At 38.5% G+C, this 15,963-nt stretch overlaps 2 protein-coding genes across 5 annotated transcripts in view; one reads left to right on the top strand and one right to left on the bottom strand.

The window, feature by feature from the left end:
- The window catches only part of fam13a (family with sequence similarity 13 member A), a 95,032-nt gene extending 93,356 nt beyond the window's left edge, over positions 1-1,676 (top strand). Inside the window, exon 26 of the mRNA XM_079499397.1 lies at positions 84-1,676. Coding sequence (XP_079355523.1) covers positions 84-207 — 124 coding nt within the window. The 3' untranslated portion in view covers positions 208-1,676. The remainder of the gene's footprint in view (positions 1-83) is intronic.
- Positions 1,677-11,341: 9,665 nt separating this feature from the next.
- Positions 11,342-15,963, bottom strand: part of herc3 (HECT and RLD domain containing E3 ubiquitin protein ligase 3) — a 33,838-nt gene continuing 29,216 nt past the window's right edge. For all 4 annotated transcript variants that reach the window (XM_079500353.1, XM_079500355.1, XM_079500354.1 and 1 more), the window contains 3 exons: positions 14,840-15,023; positions 13,851-13,953; positions 11,342-13,662 (listed from right to left, as the gene is read on the bottom strand). In XM_079500353.1, the coding sequence (XP_079356479.1) occupies positions 13,454-13,662; positions 13,851-13,953; positions 14,840-15,023 (496 nt within the window). In that variant the 3' untranslated portion in view covers positions 11,342-13,453. The remainder of the gene's footprint in view (positions 13,663-13,850; positions 13,954-14,839; positions 15,024-15,963) is intronic.

Below are 15,963 nucleotides of genomic sequence, written 5' to 3'. Positions count from 1 at the left end.
TTCTGCTGCAATCTGTGAACAGTGAACACTGTCCACTTTTAGCTCTTAATGTTTTGTTGTCCACCCACTTCCTGTTCCTATAGGAATGTGCAGAAGGAGGACCGCTCCCCCTTGGCAACGGAGTACAGCGAATACAAGCATGTTAAAGCCAAGCTGCGCCTCCTAGAAGTCCTCATCAGCAAAAAAGACTCAACCAAGTTCATCTGAGAAAAGAAACAACTTATGACTGAATTTTAGCACCAGCCACAAATGGAAACAAAAAAAAGTCACAACACACTAACACTGTAGAAACTATTTGAGAGAATACTATTTTTCCGCTTCGTGTCTTTGTTGTGCCATCTGTGCCGTTGATGCATTTGGCTCGGAGGAAGTACCTGCTGCACATTGCTGTGTAAATCTGTACAAGGGAGAGGACACAGTGGGGCTGTTTGCCTCCTTGGAGCCCACAGCCCACAGAGAGGCACTGACCCCAACTCTATTCAAACTGACATGAGGGCACAGCCCTGGAGGCTTCGAGGCACCATGTTACCTGTTCCATCTGACAGGTTTTCTTTCTTTTCTTTTTTTTGTTTGTGTCTAAATGTTTGAACGGGTAGAGAAAACAAAAGCACACTAGAAATGGAAATGATTTTGATCAAGGAATCATCACATGTTTCACTGATAATTTATTTCTTATTTGTATCAGAAGAGAAGAAAATATATTTTCTTGTGCTGTAGAAGTCTTAAAAAACCTGGAAGTAAAAGTAACACATTTTAAATAATTCATATTTTTTGAAAGAAGGATTTTGTAATAAATAAATACTTTTTGTGTATTTTTGTAAGGGAGACCGTAATGATCTGCATATTACGTACTGAACCAACCACTCTTACAGCATTGAGTAAAAAGATGGCTTTCTCAGTTACAGTCCTTAAAATAATGCCATTGTATCTCAAATGACGAGAAATGAATAATGTAAATGACTTTGTAAACACGTTTTTGTGTACTACATTTTAACTTTTTGAAACACATTTAAATTAATTCAATAGAATTAAAATGAATACAGTATGTTTTTGGGGGGTTCACATGCTGCAAGAAGAGAATTAACATTAATGGTTTCCTGTTTTGTGTTAATATTGATCCAAAGACAAATGTCTCACTTTACAAACTGCATACCAAATTAGCATAGAAGCTAATTATATTAATATAGTTTCATTCTTTGTTCTATCTGGTATCTTGGGTTATTTTACTTTCTTGTATATTGTTGCATTGGTGTGCTTTACCCCTCTATTTACATTTATGTAAAAAAAGAGAAAGAAAGAAAAAAAATAACAAAGCTATTTCTTACCTTGAATTCACTGGCATGTTTTAGCTCACACTGATTAACTTTGACAACTGTCTTTTTTTTTAGATGCTCCACGAGGAATGCTGCTTTCTCTCATTTCTTTAGCCTGTTTATTGTCTGTAAATATGGATCACTGGACCATATTTACTGTATTTTTCTTTTCTGTGAGCAAGTACTATCTATCCTGTACCTATATTTCTCCAATGGAAAATTAACAGTGTGATGAATTTTGTTTTTACTGAATGTAAACACTGGCAGACTTAAAATGAATTTTGATTAATTTTGCGTGTGTACATTTTCGTACATAAATTGTATTTGTATTTTGTATATAATATAAAAGCAAACTTATTTTTACTGAATTAGTCAAATTGTGTCTGTGTGTGTGTGTGTGTGTGTGTGTGTGTGTGTGTGTGTGTGTGTGTGTGTGTGTGTGTGTGTGTGTGTGTGTGTGTGTGTGTGTGTGTGTGTGTGTGTGTGTGTGTGTGTGTGTGTGTGTGTGTGACCTTTAGCAAAAGTTAAGATTTATTTTTATCGTCTAACCATGAGATAGGACATACTGTACATACTAAAGGTTTTCAATGGTACCCCGACGTACACCCCCTGAATTCAACCTGTATACTACTAGTATACTACTACACTACTACTAGTCATTTTTCAACCGCATTCGAGATCATGGATTTCACAATGCCACGCCAGACTTTCACCTAGAAACTCCATTCAAACTTTATATAATTCAGCTTACTGTGGGCAAACATGCTGGAACTTTTTACTTTGAAATGTTTTGTAGTTTATGAGTTATTTAACTTAAACGCCCAATGCATTCTCAATGGCACAAACTTTGGCATGCTACTAGTCCTACATACTTACACCTAGAAACCCCATTCAAACCTATTTAGGTTCATCCTACGGTGGACATGTTTGCCTGAAAAGGAATCTTTGAAATGTTTCATAGTTTTAGAAATATAGTGCTTTCAAATTTGAGATGTTTATAATGGGGCTCAATGGCAGCTCTATGGCACTCAAAAAGTCACTTTCACCTAGAAACTCCATTCACACTTTATATAATTCAGCTTACTGTGGGCACACATGCTGGAACTTTTTACTTTGAAATGTTTTGTATTTTCTGAGTTATTTAACTTAAACGCCCAATGCATTCTCAATGGCAATAGCACAAACTTTGGCATGCTCCTAGTCCTACATAATTACACCTAGAAACCCCATTCAAACCTATTTAGGTTCATCTTACGGTGGACATGTTTGCCTGAAAAGGAATCTTTGAAATGTTTCATAGTTTTAGAAATATAGTGCTTTCAAATTTGAGATGTTTATAATGGGGCTCAATGGCAGCTCTATGGCACTCAAAAAGTCACTTTCACCTAAAAACTCCATTCACACTTTATATAATTCAGCTTACTGTGGGCACACATGCTGGAACTTTTTACTTTGAAATGTTTTGTAGTTTGAGTTATTTAACTTAAACGCCCAATGCATTCTCAATGACAATAGCACAAACTTTGGCATGCTACTAGTCCTACATACTTACACCTAGAAACCCCATTCAAACCTATTTAGGTTCATCCTAAGGTGGACATGTTTGCCTGTAAAGGAATCTTTGAAATGTTTCATAGGTTTAGAAATATAGTGCTTTCAAATTTGAGACATTTATAATGGGGCTCAATGGCAGCTCTATGGCACTCAAAAAGTCACTTTCACCTAGAAACTCCATTCACACTTTATATAATTCAGCTTACTGTGGGCACACATGCTGGAACTTTTTACTTTGAAAAGTTTTGTAGTTTATGAGTTATTTAACTTAAACGCCCAATGCATTCTCTATGACAATAGCACAAACTTTGGCATGCTACTAGTCCTACATACTTACACCTAGAAACCCCATTCAAACCTATTTAGGTTCATCCTAAGGTGGACATGTTTGCCTGTAAAGGAATCTTTGAAATGTTTCATAGTTTTAGAAATATAGTGCTTTCAAATTTGAGACATTTATAATGGGGCTCAATGGCAGCTCTATGGCACTCAAAAAGTCACTTTCACCTAGAAACTCCATTCACACTTTATATAATTCAGCTTACTGTGGGCACACATGCTGGAACTTTTTACTTTGAAAAGTTTTGTAGTTTCTGAGTTATTTAACTTAAACGCCCAATGCATTCTCAATGACAATAGCACAAACTTTGGCATGCTCCTAGTCCTACATACTTACACCTAGAAACCCCATTCAAACCTATTTAGGTTCATCCTACGGTGGACATGTTTGCCTGAAAAGGAATCTTTGAAATGTTTCATAGTTTTAGAAATATAGTGCTTTCAAATTTGAGACGTTTATAATGGGGCTCAATGGCAGCTCTATGGCACGTCAAAAAGTCACTTTCACCTAGAAACTCCATTCACACTTTATATAATTCAGCGTACTGTGGGCACACATGCTGGAACTTTTTACTTTGAAATGTTTTGTAGTTTCTGAGTTATTTAACTTAAACGCCCAATGCATTCTCAATGACAATAGCACAAACTTTGGCATGCTACTAGTCCTACATACTTACACCTAGAAACCCCATTCAAACCTATTTAGGTTCATCTTACGGTGGACATGTTTGCCTGAAAAGGAATCTTTGAAATGTTTCATAGTTTTAGAAATATAGTGCTTTCAAATTTGAGACGTTTATAATGGGGCTCAATGGCAGCTCTATGGCACGTCAAAAAGTCACTTTCACCTATAAACTCCATTCACACTTTATATAATTCAGCTTACTGTGGGCACACATGCTGGAACTTTTTACTTTGAAATGTTTTGTAGTTTCTGAGTTATTTAACTTAAACGCCCAATGCATTCTCAATGACAATAGCACATATACTTTGGCATGCTCCTAGTCCTACATACTTACACCTAGAAACCCCATTCAAACCTATTTAGGTTCATCTTACGGTGGACATGTTTGCCTGAAAAGGAATCTTTGAAATGTTTCATAGTTTTAGAAATATAGTGCTTTCAAATTTGAGATGTTTATAATGGGGCTCAATGGCAGCTCTATGGCACTCAAAAAGTCACTTTCACCTAAAAACTCCATTCACACTTTATATAATTCAGCTTACTGTGGGCACACATGCTGGAACTTTTTACTTTGAAATGTTTTGTAGTTTGAGTTATTTAACTTAAACGCCCAATGCATTCTCAATGACAATAGCACAAACTTTGGCATGCTACTAGTCCTACATACTTACACCTAGAAACCCCATTCAAACCTATTTAGGTTCATCCTAAGGTGGACATGTTTGCCTGTAAAGGAATCTTTGAAATGTTTCATAGGTTTAGAAATATAGTGCTTTCAAATTTGAGACATTTATAATGGGGCTCAATGGCAGCTCTATGGCACTCAAAAAGTCACTTTCACCTAGAAACTCCATTCACACTTTATATAATTCAGCTTACTGTGGGCACACATGCTGGAACTTTTTACTTTGAAAAGTTTTGTAGTTTCTGAGTTATTTAACTTAAACGCCCAATGCATTCTCTATGACAATAGCACAAACTTTGGCATGCTACTAGTCCTACATACTTACACCTAGAAACCCCATTCAAACCTATTTAGGTTCATCCTAAGGTGGACATGTTTGCCTGTAAAGGAATCTTTGAAATGTTTCATAGTTTTAGAAATATAGTGCTTTCAAATTTGAGACATTTATAATGGGGCTCAATGGCAGCTCTATGGCACTCAAAAAGTCACTTTCACCTAGAAACTCCATTCACACTTTATATAATTCAGCGTACTGTGGGCACACATGCTGGAACTTTTTACTTTGAAATGTTTTGTAGTTTCTGAGTTATTTAACTTAAACGCCCAATGCATTCTCAATGACAATAGCACAAACTTTGGCATGCTACTAGTCCTACATACTTACACCTAGAAACCCCATTCAAACCTATTTAGGTTCATCTTACGGTGGACATGTTTGCCTGAAAAGGAATCTTTGAAATGTTTCATAGTTTTAGAAATATAGTGCTTTCAAATTTGAGACGTTTATAATGGGGCTCAATGGCAGCTCTATGGCACGTCAAAAAGTCACTTTCACCTATAAACTCCATTCACACTTTATATAATTCAGCTTACTGTGGGCACACATGCTGGAACTTTTTACTTTGAAATGTTTTGTAGTTTCTGAGTTATTTAACTTAAACGCCCAATGCATTCTCAATGACAATAGCACATATACTTTGGCATGCTCCTAGTCCTACATACTTACACCTAGAAACCCCATTCAAACCTATTTAGGTTCATCCTACGGTGGACATGTTTGCCTGAAAAGGAATCTTTGAAATGTTTCATAGTTTTAGAAATATAGTGCTTTCAAATTTGAGACATTTATAATGGGGCTCAATGGCAGCTCTATGGCACGTCAAAAAGTCACTTTCACCTAGAAACTCCATTCACACTTTATATAATTCAGCTTACTGTGGGCACACATGCTGGAACTTTTTACTTTGAAATGTTTTGTAGTTTCTGAGTTATTTAACTTAAACGCCCAATGCATTCTCAATGACAATAGCACAAACTTTGGCATGCTCCTAGTCCTACATACTTACACCTAGAAACCCCATTCAAACCTATTTAGGTTCATCCTACAGTGGACATGTTTGCCTGAAAAGGAATCTTTGAAATGTTTCATAGTTTTAGAAATATAGTGCTTTCAAATTTGAGACATTTATAATGGGGCTCAATGGCAGCTCTATGGCACTCAAAAAGTCACTTTCACCTAGAAACTCCATTCACACTTTATATAATTCAGCTTACTGTGGGCACACATGCTGGAACTTTTTACTTTGAAATGTTTTGTAGTTTCTGAGTTATTTAACTTAAACGCCCAATGCATTCTCAATGACAATAGCACAAACTTTGGCATGCTACTAGTCCTACATACTTACACCTAGAAACCCCATTCAAACCTATTTAGGTTCATCTTACGGTGGACATGTTTGCCTGAAAAGGAATCTTTGAAATGTTTCATAGTTTTAGAAATATAGTGCTTTCAAATTTGAGACGTTTATAATGGGGCTCAATGGCAGCTCTATGGCACGTCAAAAAGTCACTTTCACCTATAAACTCCATTCACACTTTATATAATTCAGCTTACTGTGGGCACACATGCTGGAACTTTTTACTTTGAAATGTTTTGTAGTTTCTGAGTTATTTAACTTAAACGCCCAATGCATTCTCAATGACAATAGCACATATACTTTGGCATGCTCCTAGTCCTACATACTTACACCTAGAAATGTTTGCCTGAAAAGGAATCTTTGAAATGTTTCATAGTTTTAGAAATATAGTGCTTTCAAATTTGAGACATTTATAATGGGGCTCAATGGCAGCTCTATGGCACTCAAAAAGTCACTTTCACCTAGAAACTCCATTCACACTTTATATAATTCAGCTTACTGTGGGCACACATGCTGGAACTTTTTACTTTGAAATGTTTTGTAGTTTCTGAGTTATTTTACTTAAACGCCCAATGCATTCTCAATGACAATAGCACAAACTTTGGCATGCTACTAGTCCTACATACTTACACCTAGAAACCCCATTCAAACCTATTTAGGTTCATCTTACGGTGGACATGTTTGCCTGAAAAGGAATCTTTGAAATGTTTCATAGTTTTAGAAATATAGTGCTTTCAAATTTGAGACGTTTATAATGGGGCTCAATGGCAGCTCTATGGCACGTCAAAAAGTCACTTTCACCTAGAAACTCCATTCACACTTTATATAATTCAGCTTACTGTGGGCACACATGCTGGAACTTTTTACTTTGAAATGTTTTGTAGTTTCTGAGTTATTTAACTTAAACGCCCAATGCATTCTCAATGACAATAGCACAAACTTTGGCATGCTACTAGTCCTACATACTTACACCTAGAAACCCCATTCAAACCTATTTAGGTTCATCCTAAGGTGGACATGTTTGCCTGTAAAGGAATATTTGAAATGTTTCATAGGTTTAGAAATATAGTGCTTTCAAATTTGAGACATTTATAATGGGGCTCAATGGCAGCTCTATGGCACTCAAAAAGTCACTTTCACCTAGAAACTCCATTCACACTTTATATAATTCAGCTTACTGTGGGCACACATGCTGGAACTTTTTACTTTGAAAAGTTTTGTAGTTTATGAGTTATTTAACTTAAACGCCCAATGCATTCTCTATGACAATAGCACAAACTTTGGCATGCTACTAGTCCTACATACTTACACCTAGAAACCCCATTCAAACCTATTTAGGTTCATCCTAAGGTGGACATGTTTGCCTGAAAAGGAATCTTTGAAATGTTTCATAGTTTTAGAAATATAGTGCTTTCAAATTGGAGACATTTATAATGGGGCTCAATGGCAGCTCTATGGCACTCAAAAAGTCACTTTCACCTAGAAACTCCATTCACACTTTATATAATTCAGCTTACTGTGGGCACACATGCTGGAACTTTTTACTTTGAAATGTTTTGTAGTTTCTGAGTTATTTAACTTAAACGCCCAATGCATTCTCAATGACAATAGCACAAACTTTGGCATGCTACTAGTCCTACATACTTACACCTAGAAACCCCATTCAAACCTATTTAGGTTCATCTTACGGTGGACATGTTTGCCTGAAAAGGAATCTTTGAAATGTTTCATAGTTTTAGAAATATAGTGCTTTCAAATTTGAGACGTTTATAATGGGGCTCAATGGCAGCTCTATGGCACGTCAAAAAGTCACTTTCACCTATAAACTCCATTCACACTTTATATAATTCAGCTTACTGTGGGCACACATGCTGGAACTTTTTACTTTGAAATGTTTTGTAGTTTCTGAGTTATTTAACTTAAACGCCCAATGCATTCTCAATGACAATAGCACATATACTTTGGCATGCTCCTAGTCCTACATACTTACACCTAGAAATGTTTGCCTGAAAAGGAATCTTTGAAATGTTTCATAGTTTTAGAAATATAGTGCTTTCAAATCTGAGACATTTATAATGGGGCTCAATGGCAGCTCTATGGCACTCAAAAAGTCACTTTCACCTAGAAACTCCATTCACACTTTATATAATTCAGCTTACTGTGGGCACACATGCTGGAACTTTTTACTTTGAAATGTTTTGTAGTTTCTGAGTTATTTAACTTAAACGCCCAATGCATTCTCAATGACAATAGCACAAACTTTGGCATGCTACTAGTCCTACATACTTACACCTAGAAACCCCATTCAAACCTATTTAGGTTCATCTTACGGTGGACATGTTTGCCTGAAAAGGAATCTTTGAAATGTTTCATAGTTTTAGAAATATAGTGCTTTCAAATTTGAGACGTTTATAATGGGGCTCAATGGCAGCTCTATGGCACGTCAAAAAGTCACTTTCACCTAGAAACTCCATTCACACTTTATATAATTCAGCTTACTGTGGGCACACATGCTGGAACTTTTTACTTTGAAATGTTTTGTAGTTTCTGAGTTATTTAACTTAAACGCCCAATGCATTCTCAATGACAATAGCACAAACTTTGGCATGCTACTAGTCCTACATACTTACACCTAGAAACCCCATTCAAACCTATTTAGGTTCATCCTAAGGTGGACATGTTTGCCTGTAAAGGAATCTTTGAAATGTTTCATAGGTTTAGAAATATAGTGCTTTCAAATTTGAGACATTTATAATGGGGCTCAATGGCAGCTCTATGGCACTCAAAAAGTCACTTTCACCTAGAAACTCCATTCACACTTTATATAATTCAGCTTACTGTGGGCACACATGCTGGAACTTTTTACTTTGAAAAGTTTTGTAGTTTATGAGTTATTTAACTTAAACGCCCAATGCATTCTCTATGACAATAGCACAAACTTTGGCATGCTACTAGTCCTACATACTTACACCTAGAAACCCCATTCAAACCTATTTAGGTTCATCCTAAGGTGGACATGTTTGCCTGTAAAGGAATCTTTGAAATGTTTCATAGTTTTAGAAATATAGTGCTTTCAAATTTGAGACATTTATAATGGGGCTCAATGGCAGCTCTATGGCACTCAAAAAGTCACTTTCACCTAGAAACTCCATTCACACTTTATATAATTCAGCGTACTGTGGGCACACATGCTGGAACTTTTTACTTTGAAATGTTTTGTCGTTTCTGAGTTATTTAACTTAAACGCCCAATGCATTCTCAATGGCAATAGCACAAAGGAAAGGAATGTCAGAACAGGTCAGCTCCATATTTAGAGATCTAAGGGTGGCAGCAGCGGCAGTGTCTTGAGTGTACAGGGTTTGATGAGTTCAGATCAACATATGGAATGTCAGAACAGGTCAGCTCCATATATGGAGATCTAAGGGTGTTAGCGGGGGCAGTGTCTTGAGTGCGCAGGTTGATGAGGGCCCAAGTAGGGCCTGACCTTAAGCTTCGGGCCTGAACTCTAGTTTTCGCCGGCTGCACTAATAACTTTGGGGCGGGCCCATCTATAGAGTTTGAATGGACAGGTATCAGTCAAAAGGGAGACATCGAAGAGGAAGGACGGTTGGGGAAGGATCAACAGATGGAATGTCATAACCTGTGAAATAGCACCTGCTGCATAATGAGTACTTTTACTTTTGATATTTTGATGCCGCACTTTTTCTTTTCTACATTGCTGTATTGATGCTTTTACGTTAGTTAAATAAATAAATACTTCCACCACTGATTGTTGTGACACTATTAATAACTTATAAGTAGAGATTATTAGGTACAGAGCAGAAAGGAAAAATACCACACAGAATAAACACCATGAGGTGAAATAAAGTTTTATTCATTCGGGGGGAAAATAATACCTAAATATGTCATCCATTTGTAAAAGATACAAAAGTAAATTTTGTATGTACTTAAAACGATACAGTTATCGCAACTGGTAAGCCCTTTCTTTTTGCATACACTGGACAAGACATATTGTCCAAAGAATGTAGGTTGACCATTCTTAACATGAACTAATTTAACACTGCAGAAGTGTGTGTGCGCGTGCACTGTGCACGCGTGTGCATGGCAGGTTGATGTTAACAGTCACTCAGGGCTGCACTTTCTGAAAAATCTTGGAACCTAAATATACATCAACCCTTCAACCGCCAAGGATGTTGATCATGCTGTGGTTCAGGTTATAACATTGTAATGAGGGCAGAAGGAACATTAAACAGCAAAATAAGAAAGGGTGAAGAAAACATGAGGCAAAGTTTCCATTAGCAAAAAAGAACGCTTCTGTTAACGAATGGCCAAAGTCTAAATTATGTTCAGCTACATGCAAATGTATGCAACACTTGAGTTTTGCACGTTTTATTATGATACAATATATAATTAAAAATAATAGTTTTTTGGTTGTTTTTTTGCTCTGGGTACTATTTACATAAAGTACTTGCAAAATATACTGTGCAAAGTATATTCACACACCTTGCATCATTTGGGGTAAACTGCACAATGACCTCGATTTACAATCCATGATAAATTAAATCTAGAACCAGTTGGGTCCCTGGCACAAAACATTTTCAGATGGGAGGTCTGTGGCCAAATGGATGGGTTTGAGAACCAGTGATCTAGAATGATATGGTTGGCAAGTGACTGCAATTAACCACTGCTTATAACCCTGGTTCATCACTGCATGCCCATAGGCTGGGCTGTAGAAGTGATTATTGCCAAATGGCTGCTTCAGTGCGACCTGTACGTCATGTTCCACCTCTGCTGTTTTTACATCTAGTCGTTACTGATGCCATTATCTGCTTGAACATGCTAGCAAATCAGATTTAAATCATTTTGACTAAACAACTTAGTCTACATGTCAGAGCAGTAGTAGAAAGTCTGACATTACAACCTTTCCTTTTATTGGAAGTCCTCAAACATAGTGACATATGTCCCATGAATTTGGCAGTCCCCAATACAGTATGTATTATGTAGTTTTTCTGACATCTTATCTGATCAATTATGATTGTCCTTCTGGCACAAAGCATCACAGATTCAGTTGATTATTCTTAATCTGGTGTTTGGGGATGAATTTTATTTTGATTAGTAGAATAGTAGTTTCATGTTTTATATCTCGTCTTTAATTACAATCAGATTTTTGCTGTCACTCAAGAACATGCACACAACTTTCATTATGAACGATTCGAAAATAAAGAACCTTTCTCTTTGTCAGTTCACACAATTTGCTATTGAAGGCAATACTTAACAAATGTGGACATGAATCACAAAGCGAACAATCTGTCAACCCATAGTGGAAAAATCAACTAGGAATTGCTAATAATATTATGATTAGGAAACAATGGAGGTTATGAAAGTCACCAACAGGCTCAGACTAAATATCTTCAACATCATTGACAAGACTTTCATTGACTGTCACCTATGCCACTGCAAAGAATAATGGCAATGGTAAAGTAACTCATCACATAGACCTCAGAGTAAGTAATAAGTAAATTAAATTCCTTTGTTATTGTCAGAATTAAAGACTAAAATTATATGAATATTGAATACAAATGTACAAAAAATAATGGTCTGACTGAAACTATAAACGGGCAGAAGATTTTGTGCAGGTTGCTGTTAGATTTTATGAATTAAATCCCAGTATGGTTCTGATCCTCCTGACTAGAACTGTCAACATACTCTTGTGTCCTTTGTCACCTGTCCCTTCTTCAACCAGTCCTAAAGATCATAACTGATCTGGTACCAGTCAGAAAAATCACAACTCACCAGTCAGAAAAATTAGGGCTGCAAATTAGGTTTGAAAAGTCTGCAATGTCCATTCACATACATACATACATATATGTATCTTTATCTGTTTTAAAAGAAGAAAGAAAATCAATAAATTAGATGAATGTAACATATAGCAGGTATGCTATTGGAATGCAAGCAAGGAACTAAAAACAATAACCCCAGAATTGCAGAAAGGCTCCTACTGTAAGTACATCATTCCCCGAAGCTAATATAGTAATAATCTCAAAGATTTACATGTGCTCACACTGTCTCGTCCCACTCACATCCAACGATCGTTTTATAATAAAATGCATAACATTGAAACTATTTTACACACAGGTATAGAAGGTGGCAGGTATGTACTGCAGGAGTAAATGTGGCTGCCTACCCAACCAAACATGTGCATAAAGGCCCTCACACACTGACTGACACTTGCAATTATAACATTTAAATAGAATGCATAAACGTCTGTCTCGTCACGTTCCTCATTCTTTCATTCCCAATGAAGATCAATGTGAACTGAAACAGCATCTCCTTTAAAATGTATTAGTATGTGAGAGTGTGGGAGTCCCCCTACACACAGAACATATAAAGGAACCCTACATACCAAACACAAACCCAACGTCACTGGCATTCACACAGGGTTTTACAAAATAAAGTGCATTTTAGCATTGGTGAGAGAAGCCACCGACCAAACACAGGTGGTCCTCCAGACCTGTAGGGGGTCCCCCAAGGGCAGCACTAGCGCAACACACTCAAAGAGCAGTAACTGAGAAAAACAACTGCAGAGTTCTTCTCCAGTCCCAACAAAAGTATCATTGGTACAATAGTGTTGAGTATGTTGTTTTGTCATTTATAAAAAGGTATAATATTTGTTTATAAAAAAAAATCTAAACTCTAGACGTAATCTTTTGACAATTGCAACACAAACTAATTTGCTATTGATTGCCTTTGGAGGGCAGACAGCAGAGTTCAGCAAACTGAAGAAACTGACCCATTGCAGGGAGCTGCATCTGTACAGCACCATGGCTGAGACACACCACACGATACAGAATGCTTTCACCCACAGGCCTACAGGTCACCCTTTCACTCAGGTTAGCAGCAGCAGCAGTAGAATAGGCTCTACGCACATGGAATAACTTGTCTTACTTCCGGGCCCCTTCCCTACTTCCTTCACAGGTGTTACCGATGATACTAATTAAGGCTCTGTTCCATTCTGGTCAAACAGACCAGTTCCATTTGTAAACCGTCAGAGTTATGGGGGTCCTTGAAAGTTTGAGAACCACTTTAATTAGTATCATCGCCATCACCTGAAGTAGGGAAGGGGCCCGGAAGTATGAAGAGTTATTCTGTGTGCATTATAGAGCCCATTGGGCTCGTGGACTCAGACCAGACTGAAGCCCTCATACTGCTCCACAGCCTGCGTGAGGCGGCATCGGAGAGTCTCTTTGGTCTGGTAGCGGGGCAGGTCCAGCAGGTTGTAGCAGGTGTGGGCCACAGGCAGGTACGCTTCCTCTGCTGTGGTGGACTGGATGACGATGCGCAGGCTCTCCATACCGTGGATGGGGATCCGGTCGCTGCCCGTGAGGAATACTGGTGAGGAGGTGAGACAGTGTGGTGATTAAGATCCACAGAACAACTCTCTTGAACAAGCATTTGGGTCCCAAACATTTTGGGCTGAGATACACTGCTCAGCAGAGCCTCAGAGAGGGGGACAAAGAAGATGGAGATTAGTAAAGTATAATAATAATAATAAAGTAATGAGGAGATTAAACACTTACATAAAAACTGTTTCTTTTTCTCCAAAGAGAACTCGTGGAAGACCTCCCAAAACATTCGAACAGTCGAGTGTGTGGATGAATACTCCCCTTTGTAAACAGCATTCTGCACAAGAAAACGTAAAGAGAAAAAAGATGTGATGGGGTTCTAGCCGTTTTCATGCTCACTGTGGCAGTTAACACATTCACTGCGGCAGTGAAGCAATGTTTAATATCGATTCCTTTGGGAGTCAATGTGTTAAGAAATATTCTTAGTTTGTGTGTGTGTGTGTGTGTGTGTGTGTGTGTGTGTGTGTGTGTGTGTGTGTGTGAGAGAGAGTGAGAGTGAGAGTGTGTGTGTGTGTGTAGACTTGCATACATGACCCATTTTCACAGCATCTGTCAAACGCTTCCTGACTTACAGTATGTAAGAGTTCCTGACATATTTTCTACCACCAGCAATGACCTCTGATCCTCAGTGTGACCACATTTGACTGAGGGACTGCCATTGGATTTTTTAGATTTTTCATGTCATATGAAAGCAGGGAATCATAGCTTCAAATTGACATATTGGTTGTTCAGTTTGACCCACCAGTTTTGGAGATATGGCTTATAGAGTAATGTCTTGCAGAAAACAGCAAGTTGAGAAAACAGGCTTGAAAGGTTCACTTCTGTGGACTCTAACATTACACCTAGCTACATTTTTAAGCATTTACACAGTCTGCCTGTGTGCTATTAACTCATTTTGGATACAAAATAAATAAATAAAGTTTTTCATCTCTGGTGAAAAGCTGGAGGCTGCACGATGGCAGCCCCTCAGTCAAATCTGGTCATCTCATGCTGACATCTAACGCCACATGATCGGGCGTAGCCAATCAGAACATGCATTGCACTGCATGACATGCGTGTCACGTGATCGGGCGTAGCCAATCGGGAGAAAGAATGTGCGGCGTGATGCTAAGGGGTGATACAGACAGTTCAATGTTGCGCGAGGGGCGTGTAGGCCTACTGACCTTCTCCATCTCCTCCCAGTTATAGTCGTTGTTGCCCACCACCATGGCCATGAGCTCCGAGGGCTGAAACATAGACAAGATCTTCCCCCCGCACACCTTCAGGAAGCCAGAGGAGAAGGCAGAGTACAGCTCGCTCACCGAATCTTTGAACACGTAGCACAAGTAGGCCTCCACAAACTCCACCCTAAAACAAACCGTTACACACACACATTACAGTTACACACGGGCACAATAGCGTGCACACACACACACACACACACACACACACACACACACACACACACACACACACACACACACACACACACACACACACACACACACACACACACACACACACACACACACACACACACACACACACACACACACACACACACACACACACACAGACACAATAGCACACACACACACACACACACACAGGAGTAACCCTGCCTGAAGCACCCTAAACGTCTTCCCTGACAAATGGGAGGAATTCTTCTGTGGATGAGCAGTCGATGTTTGGCTTCCCACACGGGAGGCCTGGGTTCCAATCCTACGTACATGAAAACGTATACACATGCTCTCGCACACACCATGCCTCAGGAAAATATATGCTAGCACAACAGCGAGTTACACCCACAAATTTGACAAGCCCCCGCGATCGTACACGCTCAATCCAACACACAGCAACACAGAGGCAGGAAAGCGATACCATCTGTGGGTCACAGTAACCTTCCATCTAAACAAACGACTCTCCCTCTGTCTGGGGGAGTTTGGGAAAGGTGACTTCCATGTTGCGCTTTTCCACATTCCTGGATGCCTCCGAGCAACAGAGTTCCTCTGTGTTCTGTGTCTGCGCTGAATATTCTTTAGCTCACAGTGAAAAAAAGAAAAAAGGCTATTGTCTAACTATAATAGGGATGTTCAAAGGAACCCACTTCAATAGTGTTTTGGGGACAGTGCCATCTGTTTCAGAGGAGCATCCAGACATGTTCCCACTCACTGTGTAGCCCACATCCTCCTCCCTACCCAGCCTCACTCTGTAAGCTAGCACCTGACGAAGCCTACACAGCAAAACGACTTGTGCGAAAAAAGCAGCAAAATGAAACATTAAGTCTTGTCCACAAGCATCTTTTTGG

This window comes from Electrona antarctica (assembly GCF_951216825.1).
Source record: "Electrona antarctica genome assembly, chromosome: 4".
Taxonomy (NCBI): Eukaryota; Metazoa; Chordata; class Actinopteri; order Myctophiformes; family Myctophidae; genus Electrona; species Electrona antarctica.
This window is presented reverse-complemented; position numbering and strand designations above follow the sequence as displayed.